Source organism: Aegilops tauschii, chromosome 1, assembly GCF_002575655.3.
Source record: "Aegilops tauschii subsp. strangulata cultivar AL8/78 chromosome 1, Aet v6.0, whole genome shotgun sequence".
NCBI classification, from domain to species: Eukaryota; Viridiplantae; Streptophyta; class Magnoliopsida; order Poales; family Poaceae; genus Aegilops; species Aegilops tauschii.
Window position 1 is genome coordinate 244,836,215 of NC_053035.3, and position 18,798 is coordinate 244,855,012.

General features: G+C 45.3%; 1 protein-coding gene across 1 annotated transcript; it reads left to right on the top strand.

The window, feature by feature from the left end:
- The first annotated feature begins 7,362 nt into the window (after nt 1-7,362).
- Nucleotides 7,363-7,883, top strand: LOC109753419 (non-specific lipid-transfer protein 2P-like). Its single transcript, XM_020312319.3, has one exon. The coding sequence runs from the start codon at nt 7,453-7,455 to the stop codon at nt 7,738-7,740; it is 288 nt and encodes a 95-aa protein (XP_020167908.1). The 5' UTR covers nt 7,363-7,452; the 3' UTR covers nt 7,741-7,883.
- The last annotated feature ends 10,915 nt before the right edge of the window (nt 7,884-18,798 follow it).

Consider the following 18,798-nt stretch of genomic DNA (forward strand, 5'->3'; position numbering starts at 1 on the left):
CCATGAAGAAGTTATAATACATTAGCTACAATGCAAAAACAAAATATGAATGGGTTTTCAACAGTACTTAAAGTGGTGATTTGTTTTATTATACTAACGGATCTCACGAGGGTTTTGTTAAGTTTTGTGTGATTGAAGTTTTCAAGTTTTGGGTGAGACCATGATGGATGAAGGAATAAGGATTGGCAAGAGCCTAAGCTTGGGGATGCCCGAGGCACCCCAAGGTAATATTCAAGGACTCTCAAGCAACTAAGCTTGGGGATGCCCCGGAAGGCATCCCCTCTTTCTTCTAACGATCATCGGTAATTTTACATGGAGCTATATTTTTATTCGTCACATGATATGCGTAAATCTTGGAGCGTCGTGTGCTCTTTATTTTTTTTAGTAATGCACCATGTTGGTATGAGATAGTCTTTGGTTGATTTATAGAATGCTCTTTGCACTTAACTTATATATTTTGAGTATGGCTTTATAGAATGCCTCATGTGCTTCACTTATATCATTTGAAGTTTGGATTGCCTGTTTCTCTACACATAGAAAACTGCCATTTGTAGAATGCTCTTTTGCTTCACTTATATTTGTTAGAGCATGGGCATATCTTTTGTAGAAAGAATTAAACTCTCATGCTTCACTTATATCTCTTTAGAGAGTTGACAGGAGTTAGTCATAAAATCCTACATAAAAACTTGTAGATCACTGAATATGATATGTTTGATTCCTTGCAATAGTTTTGCGATATAAATATGGTGATATTAGAGTCATGCTAGTGAGTAATTTTGGATTGGTAAGAATACTTGTGTTAAAGTTTGTGATTCCCGTAGCATGCACGTATGGTGAACCGTTGTGTAACGAAGTTAGAGCATGAGGTATTTATTGATTGTCTTCCTTATGAGTGGTGGTTGGGGATGAGCGATGGTCTTTTCCTACCAATCTACCCCCGAGGAGCATGTGTGTTAGTATTTTGCTTCGATGGCTAATAAGCTTTTGTAATAAGTATATGAGTTCTTTATGATTAATGTTGAGTCCATGGATTATACGCTCTCTCACCCTTCCATCATTGCTAGCCTCTTCGGTACCGTGCATTACCCTTTCTCAACTCGAGAGTTGGTGCAAACTTCGCCGATGCATCCAAACCCCGTGATATGATACGCTTTATCACACATAAGCCTCGTTATATCTTCCTCAAAACGGCCACCATACCTACCTATCATGGCATTTCCATAGCCATTCCGAGATATATTGCCATGCAACTTCCATCATCATCATATACATGACTTAAGCGTTCATTGTCATATTGCTTTGCATGATCGTAAGATAGCTAGCCTGATATTTTCATGGCTTGTCTGTTTTTTGATATCTTTGCTATGCTAGATCATTGCACATCCTGGTACACTGCCAAAGGCATTCATATAGAGTAATCATGTATTAGTTTTATCGAGTTGTAAGTAAATAAAAGTGTGATGATCATTATTATTAGAGCATTGTCCCATTTAGGAAAGGATGATGGAGACTATGATTCCCCTACAAGTCGGGATGAGACTCCAAACAAAAAAACAAAAGCAAAAAAACAAAAAAAATGAGAGAAAAAGAGAGAAGGGGCAATGCTACTATCCTTTTACCACACTTGTGCTTCAGAGTAGCACCATGTTCTTCATATAGAGAGTCTCTTGAGTTATCACTTTCATATACTAGTGGGAATTTTCATTATAGAACTTGGCTTGTATATTCCGATGATGGGCTTCGTCAAATGCCCGAGCTCTTCAAGAGCAAGCTAGTTAGATGCACACCCACTTAGTTTTCAGTTTGAGCTTTCATACCCTTATAGCTATAGTGCATCGGTTGCATGGCAATCCCTACTCACTTGCATCGATATCGATTGATGGGCATCTCCATAGCCCATTAATTTTGCCTAGTTGATGTGAGACTTTCTCTTTTTTTGTCTTCTCCACACAACCTCCACCATCATATTCTATTCCACCTATAGTGCTATATCCATGGCTCACGCTCATGTATTGCGTGAAAGTTGAAAAAGCTTGAGAACATTAAAAGTATGAAACAATTGCTTGGCTTGTCATCGGGGTTGTACATGATGAAATACTTAATGTGGTGAAGATGGACCATAGCCAGACAATATGATTTTGTAGGGATAACTTTCTTTGGCCATGTTGTTTTGAGAAGACATGATTCTTTATTAGTATGCTTGAAGTATTATTGTCTTAATGTCAAATGATAGACTATTGCTTTGAATCACTCGTGTCTTAATATTCATGCCATGATTAGATTATATGATCAAGATTATGCTAGGTGGCATTCCACATCAAAAATTATCTTTTTTATCATTTACCTACTCGAGGACGAGCAGGAATTAAGCTTGGGGATGTTGATATGTCTGCCGTATCTATATTTTTTGATTGTTTCATGCCAATATTCTACAACTTTCATATACTTTTGGCAACTTTTTATACTATTTTCGGGACTAACATATTGATCCAGTGCCCACTGCCAGTTCCCGTTTGTTGCATGTTTTTTTTTGTTTCGCAGAAAATCCTTAGCAAACGGAGTCCAAACCCGATAAAAACTTATGGAGATTTTTTTTGGAATATATGTGATTTTTGGGGAAAAGAATCGAAGCAAGACGATGCCCGAGGCGACGGCAAGGCCAGGGGCACGCCCCAGGGGGTAGGGCGTGCCCTGGACCCTTGTGGCCACCCCGTAAGGAGGTTGGTGCCCTTCGTCGGCCGCAAGAAAGCTAATATCCGAATAAAAATCGTGTTAAAATTTCAGCCCAATCGGAGTTACGGATCTCCGGGAATTTAAGAAACGGTGAAAGGCCAGAATCTAGGAACGCAGAAACAGAAGGAAACACACACACACACACACACACACAGAGAGAGAGAGAGAGAGAGAGAGAGAGAGAGAGAGAGATCCAATCTCGGAGGGGCTCCCGCCCCTTCGCCGCCATGGAGGCCATGGACCAGAGGGGAAACCCTCCTCCCATTTAAGGGGAGGTCAAGGAAGAATTAGACGGAGGGGGGCTCTCTCCCCTCTCTCCCGGTGGCACCGGAATGCCCCCAGGGCCATCATCGTGACGGCGATCTACACCAACAACTTCGCCGCCATCATCACCAACTCTCTCCCCTTCTATGCAGCAGTGTAACACCTCTTATACCGCTGTAATCTCTACTTAAACATGGTACTCGACGCTATATATTATTTCCCAATGATGTATGGCTATCCTATGATATTTGAGTAGATCCGCTTTGTCCTATCGATTGATTGATGATCGTGATTGGTTTGAGTTGTATGTTTTATTATTGGTGTTGTCATATGGTGCTCTACGTGTCGTGCAAGCGTGAGGGATCCCCGTTGTAGGGTGTTGCAATACGTTCATTATTCGCTTATGGTGGGTTGCTACAGTGACAGAAGCTTAAACCCGAGTAAGGGGGTTGTTGCGTATGGGAGTAAACAGGGCATGATACCTTATAATGCTATGGTTGGGTTTTACCTTAATGATCTTTAGTAGTTCCGGATGTTTGCTAGAGTTCCAATCATAAGTCCATATGATCCAAGAGGAGAAAGTATGTTAGCTTATGCCTCTCCAGCATATAAAATTGCAATAATGATTACTAGTCTAGTTATCGATTGCCTAGGGACAAATAACTTTCTTGTGAGAAAAAGCTCTCTACTAAAACTAACTTAGTTGTTTCTTTATCTAAATAGACCCTAGATTTTATTTGCGTGCTCTTTATTATCTTGCAAACCTAGCCTATCACACCTACAAAGTACTTCTAATTTCATACTTGTTCTAGGTAAAGCGAACGTTAAGCGTGCGTAGAGTTGTATCAGTGGTCGATAGAACTTGAGGGTATATTTTTTCTACCTTTAGCTCCTCGTTGGGTTCGACACTCTTACTTATCGAGAAAGGCTACAATTGATCCCCTATACTTGTGGGTTATCACTTGCTGGTGCACCACTCAAAGACTATGTCCATCCCCTATGGGGTCCGGTCCGGTCTTCCGAGGGCCTTGCACACATTGTACCAAATTTCTCTTGCGAACATGCATTGTAGCAATAAGTGTTGGCTGATTTCTTCGTGTTGTGCATAGAAGGGGCAAGAATCCTGATGAGGCAGGCCTCTCCTAACAAGCCTATCCGACGTCCAGCTTTCTCGCAGTGCTAGCCAAGTGAAGAATCGGCATTGCAGGGGAGCACCGGATTTCCACATAAAGTTAGCTACAGGTGCGACCTCTCTCCAACAAAACTTGGTGGCATATGTTGTATTGGCAGAATACTCACCGTCCTTTCAACCTAACATGGTCTCTCTGATCCTAGTGTACTGGAACCTAATCGACCAAATCCCAGACTTGAAAGAACTCATGTAGCAGCTCTGGTTCCATCTCCAGTCCAACATCCCTTGCCCAAGCTACGTCTTGGAGGCCATCCATAACTGTTCTTGTTTCCCGAATCCGAGCATGGATTTTATCATAAATCCGAAGAGCCAACTCTTGAACTCGCCATCCAAAGACCCACCTATCCTCGCAGAATAGGGCGGTCATGCTATCACCCACTGTCATATGCGTCGCTGCTCTAAATAGGGCTAGAGACTCCGCTGGTATACTTAGATCATCAAACTTGGCAAGTGAGCCACTAGCAGAGCCACCTGAGCATCAAACCGGGTCGCCATTTTCTTCCTTATGGACAATGGCAATCCCAAATACTTGCACGGGAGCTTCCTACCGGGCATCCAAGCATCGTGCATATCGTATCCATGATCTCCTCGTGCATGGAATTGGCAGCACATGGCTCTTTTTCAAGTTGATATGGAGGCCAGATGCCGCTCCATAGATTTGTAGGATGGTTGCACACATTTGCATCTCTAGTTCCATTGGCTTCAAGAAAATCATCACATCGTCAGCAAACATGGAAACCCTTTGTTTCAAGCCCAATCTTGCGAGTGGTGAGAGCATCCCATGCCCCACAACAAGATGGAATAGTTTCTGGAGAGGCTCCATGATCAAAATGATAATGGTTTTATGCATTGATTGATGCAGAGGCCGGGGGTTTTAACCTCCTTTTCCAAAAAAATGATCAAATGAAGAGCATCGGGGATAGTGGGTCGCCTTGTCGTAGCCCACAAGAGATTAGAATCTTTCTCCATGGCATACCATTCGCCAAAACCTTTGTAGACGTGCTTTTTATAGAAATTTTATAGAAAAAGAGGATGACCCCGGCCTCTGCATCTGGGATCAAGATGGCAATATTCCCCGTGGGGATGGGTACCCGCGGGGATTTACCCGTAATGGAGCGGGGATGGGGGACAAATTAGCCCCATGGGTATTGTTTGGTGGGTATCTGTTAGTCTCGCGGGGCGGGGATGGGTATGAAATTCCCCCCCGTGGGGACTCCATGGATACCCGAAAACTATGCCATTCGTACTGCAAATGCAGAATATATATAGATTAATACCTACATATTTTACACAATAATTTTTCTCCACCTCTCCCAACAACCATTTCTTCTCCAATCTCACCTATCCCAGTCAGCTTTGAAATCCCCATGGATACCCGGCGGGTACCGGATACCCGATATTAACGGGGATGGGGGCGTTTTGTCCCCGCGAAGCTTCACGGGGATCGCGGGTACGGGGATTGGCGGGGATCAAGGCGGGGATGGTGGAGTCATCCCCGATCATCCCCGTCCCCGTTGCCACCTTGAATCTGGGAGATGCATGCATCCACTTTATTAATTATTCACAAAAACCGTACAAAGTAGTACATCAATCTGTCTAAAGCCGCCATCTTGGCAACATCTGTCGCTACTCATATCCATTGATGAAGGGGTGTAGAGAGAGTGAGCCGAATACCCAGACATCTCACCTAAGCCTAACATCTAAAGGAACGTCTTCCATTGATCCATCTTCAGAGTAAACATTGGCGCATCGACGTTGTTAGACCTCTCTGCCATCAACGCCACCACGATGCCAGACAACGTCCTCCTCCTGAGCGAGTCCATCTCCGCGCATTGGACGTTGAGTCTCCACTGCGTCACACCGCTGAGATCCGCCACCATAAATGTGTAAGATGAAGCACCGCTCCACCAAAGATGTCGTCCACTGGTCCCTCGAGCTCGTGTACACCTCCAAGAATGACGCCCCCAAGGGAGGAGTCGACACAAGAGTGTCGCTGTCATCCGATCTACTGATTTAGGGTTTCCCCCTGAGGTAGCAGATAGTGGCCTGGAACTTCATGGCGATGCCTTCAAGAAGGGAACGACACAAAACAGCACCGCCACCACCGGCCTTAGCAGCTAGCCGAAAGCAGGTTTCCCAGATTTGTTCGAAGAGCCTCCATCAAGCATCTCGTGCACGGACCGCCACCATCTCTGCCAGGGACTGGACGAAACGGATCCACCGCTGTTGCCTGACCGGTCGCGGCACCACCACAACGCCTAAGCAACCGGCGGCGTCAGGCCCACCGTGCTTGCCCGTCGCCGCATAACCGAGTCGCCAGCCCGCCCAAGCCCATCTGGGCCAGGCAAGATCCGCGAATCCGGCCGCCACCATAGGAGCGCCTCCGACGCGGGGTGGCTGCGCTTCCGTTGTCGCCGCCGCAACGTGCAGCGCCGGGATCCCGCCACTTCTTGTCGCCGAATCACCGTTGTGATCTGTGTCGTCGCCTCCACCAGAGGGGTTCGCCGCCACCGCGCAAGGGAGAATGCCCTGCGACGCCGTCACAACCCACTGCATAGGCTTCGCCCGGTGTGATCTCCGACGGCGGCGGGAGGGAGGGGTCGAGGAAAGGAGTCCTAGGGCTAGCGGCGCGATCCCCCCTCCCCCCTGTCACCTAGGGTTGGCGATGTGGGGTCGTGCAGACCTTGTAGATGAGTTGGCACATAGAGAGTTCGATTTTGATGGATCGGATAAGTTTATAAAGTTTAAAACAGACTTTACTCGGCAAATATACATGTGAGATAATACTTTTGTTCCTCACAAGGCATCGAATTAAAATCATCCCGTACGCATATAAAAAAAGCATCCCGTACGTGAGGCAATTCCGCAGAATTAATGATGCGTAGCAGACTGCCCGGTTCCACTTAATGAATGCCTCCTAAGTCATCCATTTCCAATTATCATTACTACCAATGAATGCCTCCCAGGTTTATATGTACGGTAATAATGTCCGGAGGTAAAAATGGCAAAGTAGTAGTAATAGCGAGGGATTTCTGGCGCGGGCAACGCTTGAGAGGTGAAGCGTATACTCCAAAGACTTCACAGCTAAGCACAGAATTCACGCGGGACGCATTGCCTACCAAATTCCTCGAGGCGCTCACTCTCCCGCCTATAAATACGAGCAACGCTCCTCTTGTGGTGTGCCACCAACTGCATCGATCTGACACTCACACCCGAGTCCGGAGAACGTCGTGTTTGGAGAAGCCGGAGCTAGATCGAAGACCATGGCTAGGGTGGCGGCGGTGGCCATGTGCGCGCTGTTAGCGCTGGTGGTGGTCGGTCCGCCGTCGGTGGCAGCACAGGACTGCGATGCGGGGAAGCTGATCGTGTGCGCGGCGGCGATCATCGGCGGGGCGGAGCCGTCGGAATCGTGCTGCTCGAACCTGAAGGCGCAGCAAGGCTGCCTCTGCAAGTACGCGAGCAACCCGGCGTATTCCGGCTACATCAACAGCCCCACCGCCCGCAAGACCCTCGCCTCCTGCGGCATCCCTATCCCGACCTGCCCGCAGTAGAAACATGGTGCATGCATGCACGCACAAAAAGTGTGCTAGATGTGGTGTGTGTTGATCTAGTGATTAACTGTCCGGATTTGATATATTTCAATAACAGAGGAGTACGAGCGCAGTAGATGTGCTCGACGTTTGTTTTCTGCTAACTTGTCTTCGCTGACAATATGGATGTTGTTCTTTTCGACGACCGGACTAGGATTTCGGGATGAGAACTTCAAACCGCACGCCTCCAACGTATACAGGTACCTGACAAAACCTGAAAAATAAAAACATTAAATTTGCATGATTCGAATTACAAGGCCTCTGGTTCTCAAAAAAAAAATTTACAAGGCCTCAAACTGACCGATAGGTTTATAGGTTGTGGGGCATATTTGCTTAAGTTAAAGCTAAAATTCCACACACATGAACTTTTTTAGGGGTTACAAGGCATAACTGATCTTTTAAAAATTATTACAAATGCAAAACAGACAAAAGTTTGTAACATTCCATCCTACCGAGGTTAGTGATGACTGATGAGATTATTACCATTAGTTTGGAGCATCTGGACGCACGCCAAGGGGTCTCATCCAGGGCGTTGGTGCGCAAACATTACTCTGCAATAAAGCAGACGTTTCAACGGCACCATTACCCTGCAATTACAGCAAAGCCATCAATGGGGAGTTTCTAGTGCATAGTTAATGGGCAGTTTTCACTCGACATTAACTATTTCATAACACACCTGACTGTTGTAAACCTGGGCAATACGACCCCTATATAATTAGCGGGGGATCTTCTCTTTTGCGCGCGAACTCAATCACATTCTTTGTAATCCCTATACACAATTATACGCAAGAACACCCACACACACAAGATTAGGGTTATTACCTCCACCAGGAAAAAATCAATTGGAATAGATGACTCCAACCAAGAAACCCTAGCCAGCCGCCGCCTACCCAAAAAGCTAGGTTCCTCTGCCTCCCGGCGCCGCCGGCGCCGGTCCGCCCCGTCTTCCGTGGCCTTAGGGTCATGGGGCGGAGTGGATCCCGACCCTTGCTAGTGGGAGGGCTTCGTTTTTAGATATTTTTTCGAGATTTGTTAGGGTTTGTGTCCTACTCAGGAAGGCGAGACGGCGGCGGCTCCCTGAAGATGGAATAAAGGTCTCCCTGCCTAGCCCCCATTCCGGTGATGCGTCTAGCATCGTCGGTGGGCGTGTGGAGGTGTGTCTTCGGTGGATCTGTTCGGATCCGTTCGTTGTTCGTCTTTGTTCGTGTGTCTTAAGGTTGGATCCTTTTTATCTACACTCTTCATCGACGGCGGTTGCTGTTCTGGTGCATTGGTTCTAAGGAGCCTTAGTACGACGACTTCCCGACTGTCTACTACAACAAGGTTTGCCCGGCTCCGACAAGGGAGAAGCGATGACAATGGCGTGCCTTCGGCTCGCTTCAGTGCTTGTACGGTAGGATCCTAACCCCTTGTCCTCCACATAATTGGGTACCACTTCAAATGAAAGAGCATGCTGTAGTAGGAAGAAAAATTAAGTCCATAGACATCTTCGAGCACAACTTTACCTCTCACAAGAGAACATCTATAGATATTTAGTGCAGTAAGATACATCTATAGCAAGCAAAGTTACTCACATCCAAAAGACAAGTTGACTATCTCATCGATCTGTGGGAAAGGGTATGGATCTTTGGGACAAGCCTGTTGAGATCGGTAAATTCCACACACATTCTCCAATTGTAGTTAGGCTTCAAGACTAGCACTACTTGTCTAGCCGGTCCGTGTGTTTCACATCTCTGACAGTGTAGGCCGCCTTGAGGTGATGGACTTCTTCTCGTATGGCAAGCTTTCTATCAGGGTGGCGGGGCATCTCTCTGCTGCATTGGCTTGGCATCGGGAAAAACATGAAGGTGATGTTCGGAGACGTCTCGGTCTCTCGGAGGTTCCCAGAAATATATTATGTACTTCAAGCAATTGATGGATTATGGATGGGTTTAGGCCCACATAAAACAATAATCCCTAGTTAATGTCTAAGGCCCATGCATGTGTATGGCAAGTGGTGGAAAGTGTGGAAAGTTTAGTCTCATACTGCTACAGTAAGAAGAGTGAGACCTCTTTATAAAGGCTGCTCTACCACTTGTTATTGGGAGCTTGGGAATAGGAGCTGTACACGCGCGCTCCTCCTCCTCCACCGCCCGCCTCGCCTCGTCATGACGTGCGCGCGCACGCCGCGGGTTTCGGAAATGAGCCGAGCCGAAGCTTATTAAGAAGGCGCTGGCCAGTGGAGTGAACCCTAACTCAGTTCACTCACTCCCTCTCGTACAACCCTAGCCGTCATCTACTGTTCCTCTCACTTTGCTGCTTCCGGCGATCCCATCCCAACGACCGCGTGCACGGTTGGTCGGGAGAGCAGATGCCTCCGGAACCCTGTCGTTCGAGATCCTGCCCGGGAGAACGGCAAGAAGATTTTTGGGGAGCGTCTCGACGCGACTGCTCCCGATCCGTCCCCAACTCCGTCCGCCTCTGCTTCCACTACTTCCCCTGCATCGACACCATGGCCGATGACGTCACCACCAAGAAGAAGGCCACAGACGACGCCGAGGCTGCTGCTGCCGCCGCCGCGTTGGCCTGGCCAATCGGAGGGTATGATCTGTTCATCCCTCGTTTACTCGTACTTGTACTAGCCGTATATCTGCTGCTCATAGATGGTTCGCTTCTATGTTCTGTACGTGCTACTATGCTTAGGTATCGCTATGAGATGCATACCTTTTATGCCATGCTTACTGTATACTCGTGGATTAGATTAGTCGGAAAAGTGTTAATATTTCCAACAATCCAAAAACCTTATTTTAGGAACTTTTCGACTCATGGCTTCGCCGCTACTCTGAAACCGGAAAAGATTACTGGAACGCATTTTAAGCGTTGGCAGACGAGGACCACCTTGTGGCTCACAGCAATGAACGTGTTCTGGGTAAGTGGTGTGTCTCCCACGGTAACGATTGCTCCTGAACAGGAGAATGCGTTTAGGAAGGCGACCACCATCGTTCTGGGAGCCATTCTTACTTTGATCGGAGACAAGCTTTTGGACGCATATCTCCATATGCATGTTGCCAAGAATTTGTGGGATGCGCTCGAAGCTAAATTCGGCGCAACCGATGCTGGAAGCGAGTTGTATGCTATGGAGCAGTTCCATGATTACAAAATGGTTGATAACCGTTCTGTATTGGACCAGGCCCATGAGATACAATGCATCGCTAAGGAGCTGGAGCTCCTGAAGTGTGAGTTACCGGACAAGTTTGTCGCGGGTTGCATTATTGCAAAACTCCCTCCTGGATGGAGGAACTTTGCTACTTCTCTCAAGCACTTGAGACGTGAATTCTCTGTTGAGGATGTCATCGGTCATCTAAGTGTTGAGCAGAACTCGAGAGCAAAGGACTCACACGTGAAAGGGGTAGAGGGTTCTTCTAGCGCCAATATGGTGCACAAGAACTCCCATAAGTTCAAGGGAAAGAACTCTGTCCAACAGAATACTACCTTTAATAAGAAGGGTAAGAAGAAAGACAAAAGGAGAGATGGCTGCTTTACTTGTGGTTCAGATGAACATTGGAAAAACAAGTGCCCGAACAAGTACAAGAAGCCAACACATGACTCCAAGTCTGTGAATGTCACTCTGAGCAACAATGATGCGGCATCTGGGTATGGTAATCTGTTTACCATACTTTCAGTTTGTCAGTCCACCGATTGGTGGGTTGACACTGGGGCCAATATTCATGTGTGTGCTGATGTGTCTTTGTTTTCTTCTTACCAGGTCGCACGAGATTGTTCCGTCCTGATGGGGAATGGCTCGCATGCTTCTGTTCATGGTTTTGGCACGGTAGATCTGAAGTTTACTTCGGAAAAGAACATGCAACTGAAGAACGTGCAGCATGTCCCCGCCATAAAGAAGAATCTCGTTAGTGGCTCCCTTCTATGTAAAGAAGGGTTTAAGTTAGTATTTGAGTCTAACAAAGTAGTCGTATCTCGTTATGGACTATTTGTTGGAAAAAGGATATGATTGTGGTGGTTTGTTCCGCCTTTCCCTGGAGGATTTCTGTAATAAAGTCGTGAACCAAATTCATTCCAATGTGAACGAATATGAGGTTTGGCATTCACGTCTTTGTCACATAAATTTCGGTTGTATAACGCGGCTAGCTAAGGTGAATCTAATCCCGAGTTTCACTTTAGCCAAAGGCTCTAAGTGCCATGCGTGTGTGCAAGCAAAGCAACCTCGTAAGCCTCACAAGCCTGCGAAGGAGAGACACCTGGCACCACTAGAGCTCATACATTCAGATCTCTGTGAGATGAATGGTGTGTTGACTAAAGGTGGAAAGAAATACTTCATGACTTTGATTGATGATTCCACTAGATTCTGTTATGTGTATTTGTTAAATACAAAGGATGAGGCTCTACACTACTTTAAAATCTGTAAGGCTGAAGTTGAGAACCAACTTGAGAAGAAAATAAAACGAGTCCGGTCTGATCGTGGTGGAGAGTACTTTTCTAGTGAGTTTGATTTATTCTGTGCGGAACATGGTATTATTCATGAGAGGACGCCTCCCTATTCACCCCAGTCAAACGGGGTTGCCGAATGGAAAACTCGTACTCTAACTGATTTGGCTAACACCATGTTAAATATATCGGGTTTATCCAAGGCATGGGGGGGAGGCTATATTGACATCATGTCATGTCCTGAATAAAGTTCCCGCAAAGGATAATGAGACTACTCCCTATGAGCAATGGGAAAATAAAATTACTACTCTCTTACTTGCGCACTTGGGGCTGTTTGGCGAAAGTCAAGGTGTCGATCCCCAAAAAGCGTAAGCTTGGTCCGAAGACCGTGGACTGCGTTAATTTGGGCTACGCTAAGAATAGCGTTGGCTATAGATTTCTAGTAGTGAAATCTGAGGTACCTGACCAGAAGGTCGGTACAATTATAGAGTCTAAGGATGCTACATTCTTTGAGGATATTTTCCCCATGAGAGATATGCAAAGCACTTCTAGACTGGAATCTGATGAGACTCCTGAACCTGCCATTCCGATGGAATACTATGAACACAAAAGTGATGAAAGTTCCACGGAGGATGACGAGGAAGCTCCTGTTAGGATCAAGAGACAAAGGACTGCAAAGTCTTTTGGTGATGATTTCCTCGTGTACCTCGTGGATGACGACACTCCCAGTTCCATTTCAGAAGCTTGTGCATCTCCGGATGCTGACTACTGGAAGGATGCGGTCCGTAGCGAGATGGATTCCATCTTGGCAAACGGGACATGGGAGATCACTGATCGTCCCTATGGTTGCCAACCATTGGGATGTAAGTGGCTGTTCAAGAGGAAGCTTAGGCCCGATGGTACTGTTGAGAAGTACAAGGCTAGGCTTGTGGCCAAGGGTTATACCCAAAAAGAAGAAGAGGATTTCTTTGATACTTACTCACCTATGGCTAGACTGACAACCATTCGAGTGTTACTCGCATTGGCTGCCTCGCATGGTCTTCTCGTTCATCAGATGGACGTTAAGACGGCTTTCCTAACAGAGAGCTAGACAAGGAAATTTACATGCAACAGCCAGATGGCTTTGTAGTAAATGGTCAGGAAAGAAAGGTGTGTAAGCTAGTGAAATCTTTGTATGGCCTGAAACAAGCGCCTAAGCAATGGCATGAGAAGTTTAATACAACTTTGACATCTGCTGGCTTTGTTGTTAACGAAGCTGACAAATGTGTATACTATCGCTATGGTGGGGGCGAAGGAGTTATGCTGTGTCTGTATGTCGATGACATACTGATATTCGGGACCCACCTCAAAGTAATTAAGGAGGTCAAGGCCTTTCTATCTCATAATTTTGAGATGAAAGACCTGGGTGTGGCTGATGTTATCTTGAACATCAAGCTACTGAGAAATACTGAGGGTGGAATTACACTTTTGCAATCCCACTATGTTGAGAAGATTTTGAGCCGTTTGGATATTCGGACTGCAAACCTTCTGCAACACCATATGATCCTGGCGTGCGGATTCGAAAGTTCGAAGGCACGGCTGTAGATCAATTGAGATATTCTCAAGTGGTTGGTTCACTCATGTACCTAGCTTGTGCTACTCGCCCTGACATCTCATTTGTTGTGTGCAAACTGAGCCGGTTTATTTCCAATCCGGGAGATGTGCATTGGCATGCTGTTGAGCGAGTGATGCGCTATTTGCAAGGCACTGTGAACTACGGGATTCACTATTCTGGGTACCCGACGGTACTTGAGGGGTATAGTGATTCTAAGTGGATATCTAATGCTGATGAGATGAAAGCCACAAGTGGATATGTCTTCACACTTTGTGGTGGTGCTGTTTCCTGGAAGTCTTGCGAGCAGACGATCTTAACCAGATCGACTATGGAAGCAGAACTCACAGCATTAGGCACATCATGCGTCGAAGCAGAATGGCTTCGAGAGCTTTTGATGGATTTGCCGGTGGTTGGTAAACCAGTCCCGGCTGTCCTTATGAACTGTGACAACCAAACAGTGATTGCCAAGGCTAAGAGTTCAAAGGACAACATGAAATCCACAAAGCACATAAGAAGAAGATTAAAATCTGTCAGAAAATCAAGAAACTCCGGAGTAATAGCGTTGGATTATATCCAGACGGCTAAGAATCTGGCAGACCCTTTTACAAAAGGGCTATCACGGATTGTGATAGAAAATGCATCGAGGGAGATGGGTAGGAGACCCACGTAAGTTGCCATGGGGGTAACCCAACCTATGTGATCGGAGATCCCGTGAATTAGGACCTGGGAAAACAATCCAGCGGTCAACTGAGGAGAGTATCCTTAATTATCCCACTCCATTGGAGATGCAATAATACTTTCAATTTTGTAAGGCAGGCTGACTTTTGTTTTAATGTATTCCAAAGCTTATGTAAGCAAGATTCTAACCTACAGAGCATTCTTTGGAGGAACACACCTATGTGAGCCCGACTGCTGGTCACAGTCTATGAGATTGGGTGATCTCTAGGAAGCTCATCAGAAGGTACGGAGTATGACTAATAAGCTCCACCCATGGGGTTTAGCCTTCGGCAGCCATGTATCAGCTAACAATAGGCGAAACTTCTACACGCCAAACTGACAATTCAAGGCATAGTCCATTGTTTAGTTGCGAAGAAGTCTAATCCTATTGCTCTAGGTGGAAGTTCAACTTAACAGTCTCCACTGAAAATTCTAGTATATCAAACATTGCTTGGAACAGTTGACAAACTTATGTGCCTCGAGATCTGGTGGGGGATTGATGGATTATGGATGGGCTTAGGCCCACATAAGACAATAATCCCTAATTAATCTCTAAGGCCCATGCATGTGTACGGCAAGTGGTGGGAAGTGTGGGAAGTTTAGTCACATACTGCTACAGTAAGAAGAGTGAGACCTCTTTACAAGGGCTGCTGATGACCCACAAGTATAGGGGATCTATCGTAGTCCTTTCGATAAGTAAGAGTGTCGAACCCAACGAGGAGCAGAAGGAAATGATAAGTGGTTTTCAGCAAGGTATTCTCTGCCAACACTGAAATTATTGGTAACAGATAGTTTTGTGATAAGGTAATTGGTAACGAGTAGCAAGTAATAAAAGTAAATAAAGTGCAGCAAGATGGACCAATCCTTTTTATAGCAAAGGACAAGCCTGGACAAACTCTTATATAAAGGAAAGCGCTCCCGAGGACACATGGGAATTATCGTCAAGCTAGTTTTCATCACGTTCATATGATTCGCGTTCGGTACTTTGATAATTTGATATGTGGGTGGACCGGTGCTTGGGTGCTATCCTTACTTGGACAAGCATCCCACTTATGATTAACTCCTATTGCAAGCATCCGCAACTACAAAACAAGTATTAAGGTAAACCTAACCATAGCATGAAACATATGGATCCAAATCATCCCCTTACGAAGCAACGCATAAACTAGGGTTTAAGCTTCTGTCACTCTAGCAACCCATCATCTACTTATTACTTCCCAATTCCTTCCTCTAGGCCCAAATAATGGTGAAGTTTCATGTAGTCGACGTTCACATGACACCACTAGAGGAGAGACAACATACATCTCATCAAAATATCGAACGAATACCAAATTCACATGACTACTAATAGCAAGACTTCTCCCATGTCCTCAGGAACAAACGTAACTACTCACAAAGCATATTCATGTTCATAATCAGAGGGGTATTAATATGCATATTGGATCTGAACATATGATCTTCCACCAAATAAACCAACTAGCATCAACTACAAGGAGTAATCAACACTACTAGCAACCTACAGGTACCAATCTCAGACTTAGAGAAAAGAATTGGATACAAGAGATGAACTAGGGTTTGAGAGGACATGATGCTGGTGAAGATGTTGATGGAGATTGGCCCCCTCCCGATGAGAGGAGCGTTGGTGACGACGATGGCGATGATTTCCCCCTCCAGAAGGGAAGTGTCCCCGGCAGAACAGCTCCGCCAGAGCCCTAGATTGGTTCCGCCAAGGTTCCGCCTCGTGGCGGCGGAGTCTCGTCCCGAAAGCTTGCTTATGATTTTTCTTCGGACGAAAGACTTCATATAGCAGAAGATGGGCACCGGAGGGCCAACAGGGGGCCCACGAGGCAGGGGGGCGCGCCCAGGGGGTAGGGCGCGCCCCCCACCCTTGTGGCCAGGGTGTGGGCCCCCTCTGGTATTTTCTTCGCCTAGTATTTTTTATTATTTCCAAAAATAACTTCCGTGGAGTTTCAGGACTTTTGGAGTTGTGCAGAATAGGTCTATAATATTTGCTCCTTTTCCAGCCCAAAATTCCAGCTGCAGGCATTCTCCCTCTTCATGTAAACCTTGTAAAATAAGATAGAATAGGCATAAGTATTATGACATAATGTGTAATAACAGCCCATAATGCAATAAATATCGATATAAAAGCATGATGCAAAATGGACGTATCAACTCCCCCAAGCTTAGACCTCGCTTGTCCTCAAGTGGAAGCCGATAACGATAAATATGTCCACATGTTTAGAGGTAGAGGTGTCCATAAAATAAAATACGGACATGAGGGCGTCATGATCATTCATATAACAGAAACATATATGGATATTGTCATATTATTTCTTATGCTCAAGTAATAATCTATTCACAATGTCAAGTATGAATCAGAAACTTCATTGAGAACCAGCAAACTATAATCTCAGTCATTGAAGCAATTGCAATTTATCATAACATCGGAAAGAGTCTATGTAAGAGCTTTTCAGCAAGTCCACATACTCAACTATCATTTAGTCTTTCACAATTGCTAACACTACGCAATACTTGTGGTTACGGAGTTTTAATCGGACACAGAGAAAGATAGGGGCTTATAGTTTCGCCTCCCAACCTTTTACCTCAAGGGTAATGTCAACAATAATAGTTCATGCTAACTTACATCCAATTGGATATATATATCAGGATCTTTCCAACACAAGGTGCTTGCCAAAGGATAAAATGTAAAAAGGAAAGGTGAAGATCACCATGACTCTTGCATAAGGGTAAGAGATAAAATTAAAAGATAGGCCCTTCGTAGAGGGAAGCAGAGGTTGTCATGTGCTTTCATGGTTGGATGCAAGAAATCTTAATGCGAAAGAACGTCACTTTATATTGCCACTTGTGATATGGACCTTTATTATGCAGTCCGTCGCTTTTATTTCTTCCACATGACAAGATCGTATAAAGCTTATTTCCTCCACACTAATCAATCATACATATTTAGAGAGCAATTTTTATTGCTTGCACCGATGACAACTTACTTGAAGGATCTTACTCAATCCATAGGTAGATATGGTGGACTCTCATGGAAAAACTGGGTTTAAGGATATTTGGAAGCACAAGTAGTATCTCTACTTGGTGCAAAGAATTTGGCTAGCATGAGGGAGAAAGGCAAGCTCAACATGTTGGATGATCCATGACAATATACTTTATCTCAGATATAAGAAAACATAACCCATTACGTTGTCTTCCTTGTCCAACATCATCTCTTTAGCATATCATATTTTAATGAGTGCTCACAATCATAAAAGATGTCCAAGATAGTATATTTATATGTGAAACCTCTCTTTCTTTATTACTTCCTATTAATTGCAACGATGACCAAAACTATGCTTGTCAACTCTCAACAAATTTTAATCATCATACTCTTTATATGTGAAGTCATTACTCTCCATAAGATCAATATGATCTCTTTATTATTTTTTTGTCTTTCTTTTTCTTTTATTCCCTCAAAATCATAGCAAGATAATCAAGCCCTTGACTCAACACTAATATTTATTATATAGCTCATGGACTTGATTACATAGAGGGATCATAAAGCAAAACTCAAAACTAGATCAAACCAAAATTTTATTCTACTAGATCAAGATATTACTAAAAGGATCGAACTAAGAAAAATGGTAAAGATAGGACTGTGATGGTGATACGATACCGGGGCACCTCCCCCAAGCTTGGCAGTTGCCAAGGGAAGTGCCCATACCCATGTGATTATGTCTCCTTTACTGGTGAAGAAGATGGTGGAGTTGTTGATGATGTGGGCTTGTCGTCCATCTTCCAAGGCATAGGCTCACCACCATAGAAGGATGATCGAGTCCCCGGGATCCTCAAATCTGCAGCCAAACTCATCCTCTTGAATCTATATTCATACTCACAGTTTTGATTTTGCAGGTCATAGATTTGGGCTTGGAGGTGCTCGATCTTCTCGTGAAGCTTGAAGATGGTCTCCCCAATGTTCTTGGCATCCATCTTGTGGTTGTTGGTGAACTCCGCGATCATCATGTGGTTGGCGTTGAGTCCATGTTCCACCATCCCCTGACACTTGAAAACTTGTTGCTCCATTGCTCTGAGCCTCGTCTCCATGCTTCCGGTCCTCCTTAGTCCCTCCACATCGCGGATGTGCAGCAACCCATCACGCACCTCAATGGTTTGAGGGTGTTGCAGCACCTCCGCGACGTAGGGGTTGATGACCTTCTCGAAGAACTTATCCTTGGGGGCGCTTGGAGACGTCATGGTGATCTAGATCTGTCAAAAAAATA

Coding starts and splice junctions, on each gene's coding strand:
- LOC109753419 (XM_020312319.3), top strand. CDS start 7,453: ATGGCTAGGGTGGCGGCGGTGGCCATGTGCGCGCTGTTAGCGCTGGTG.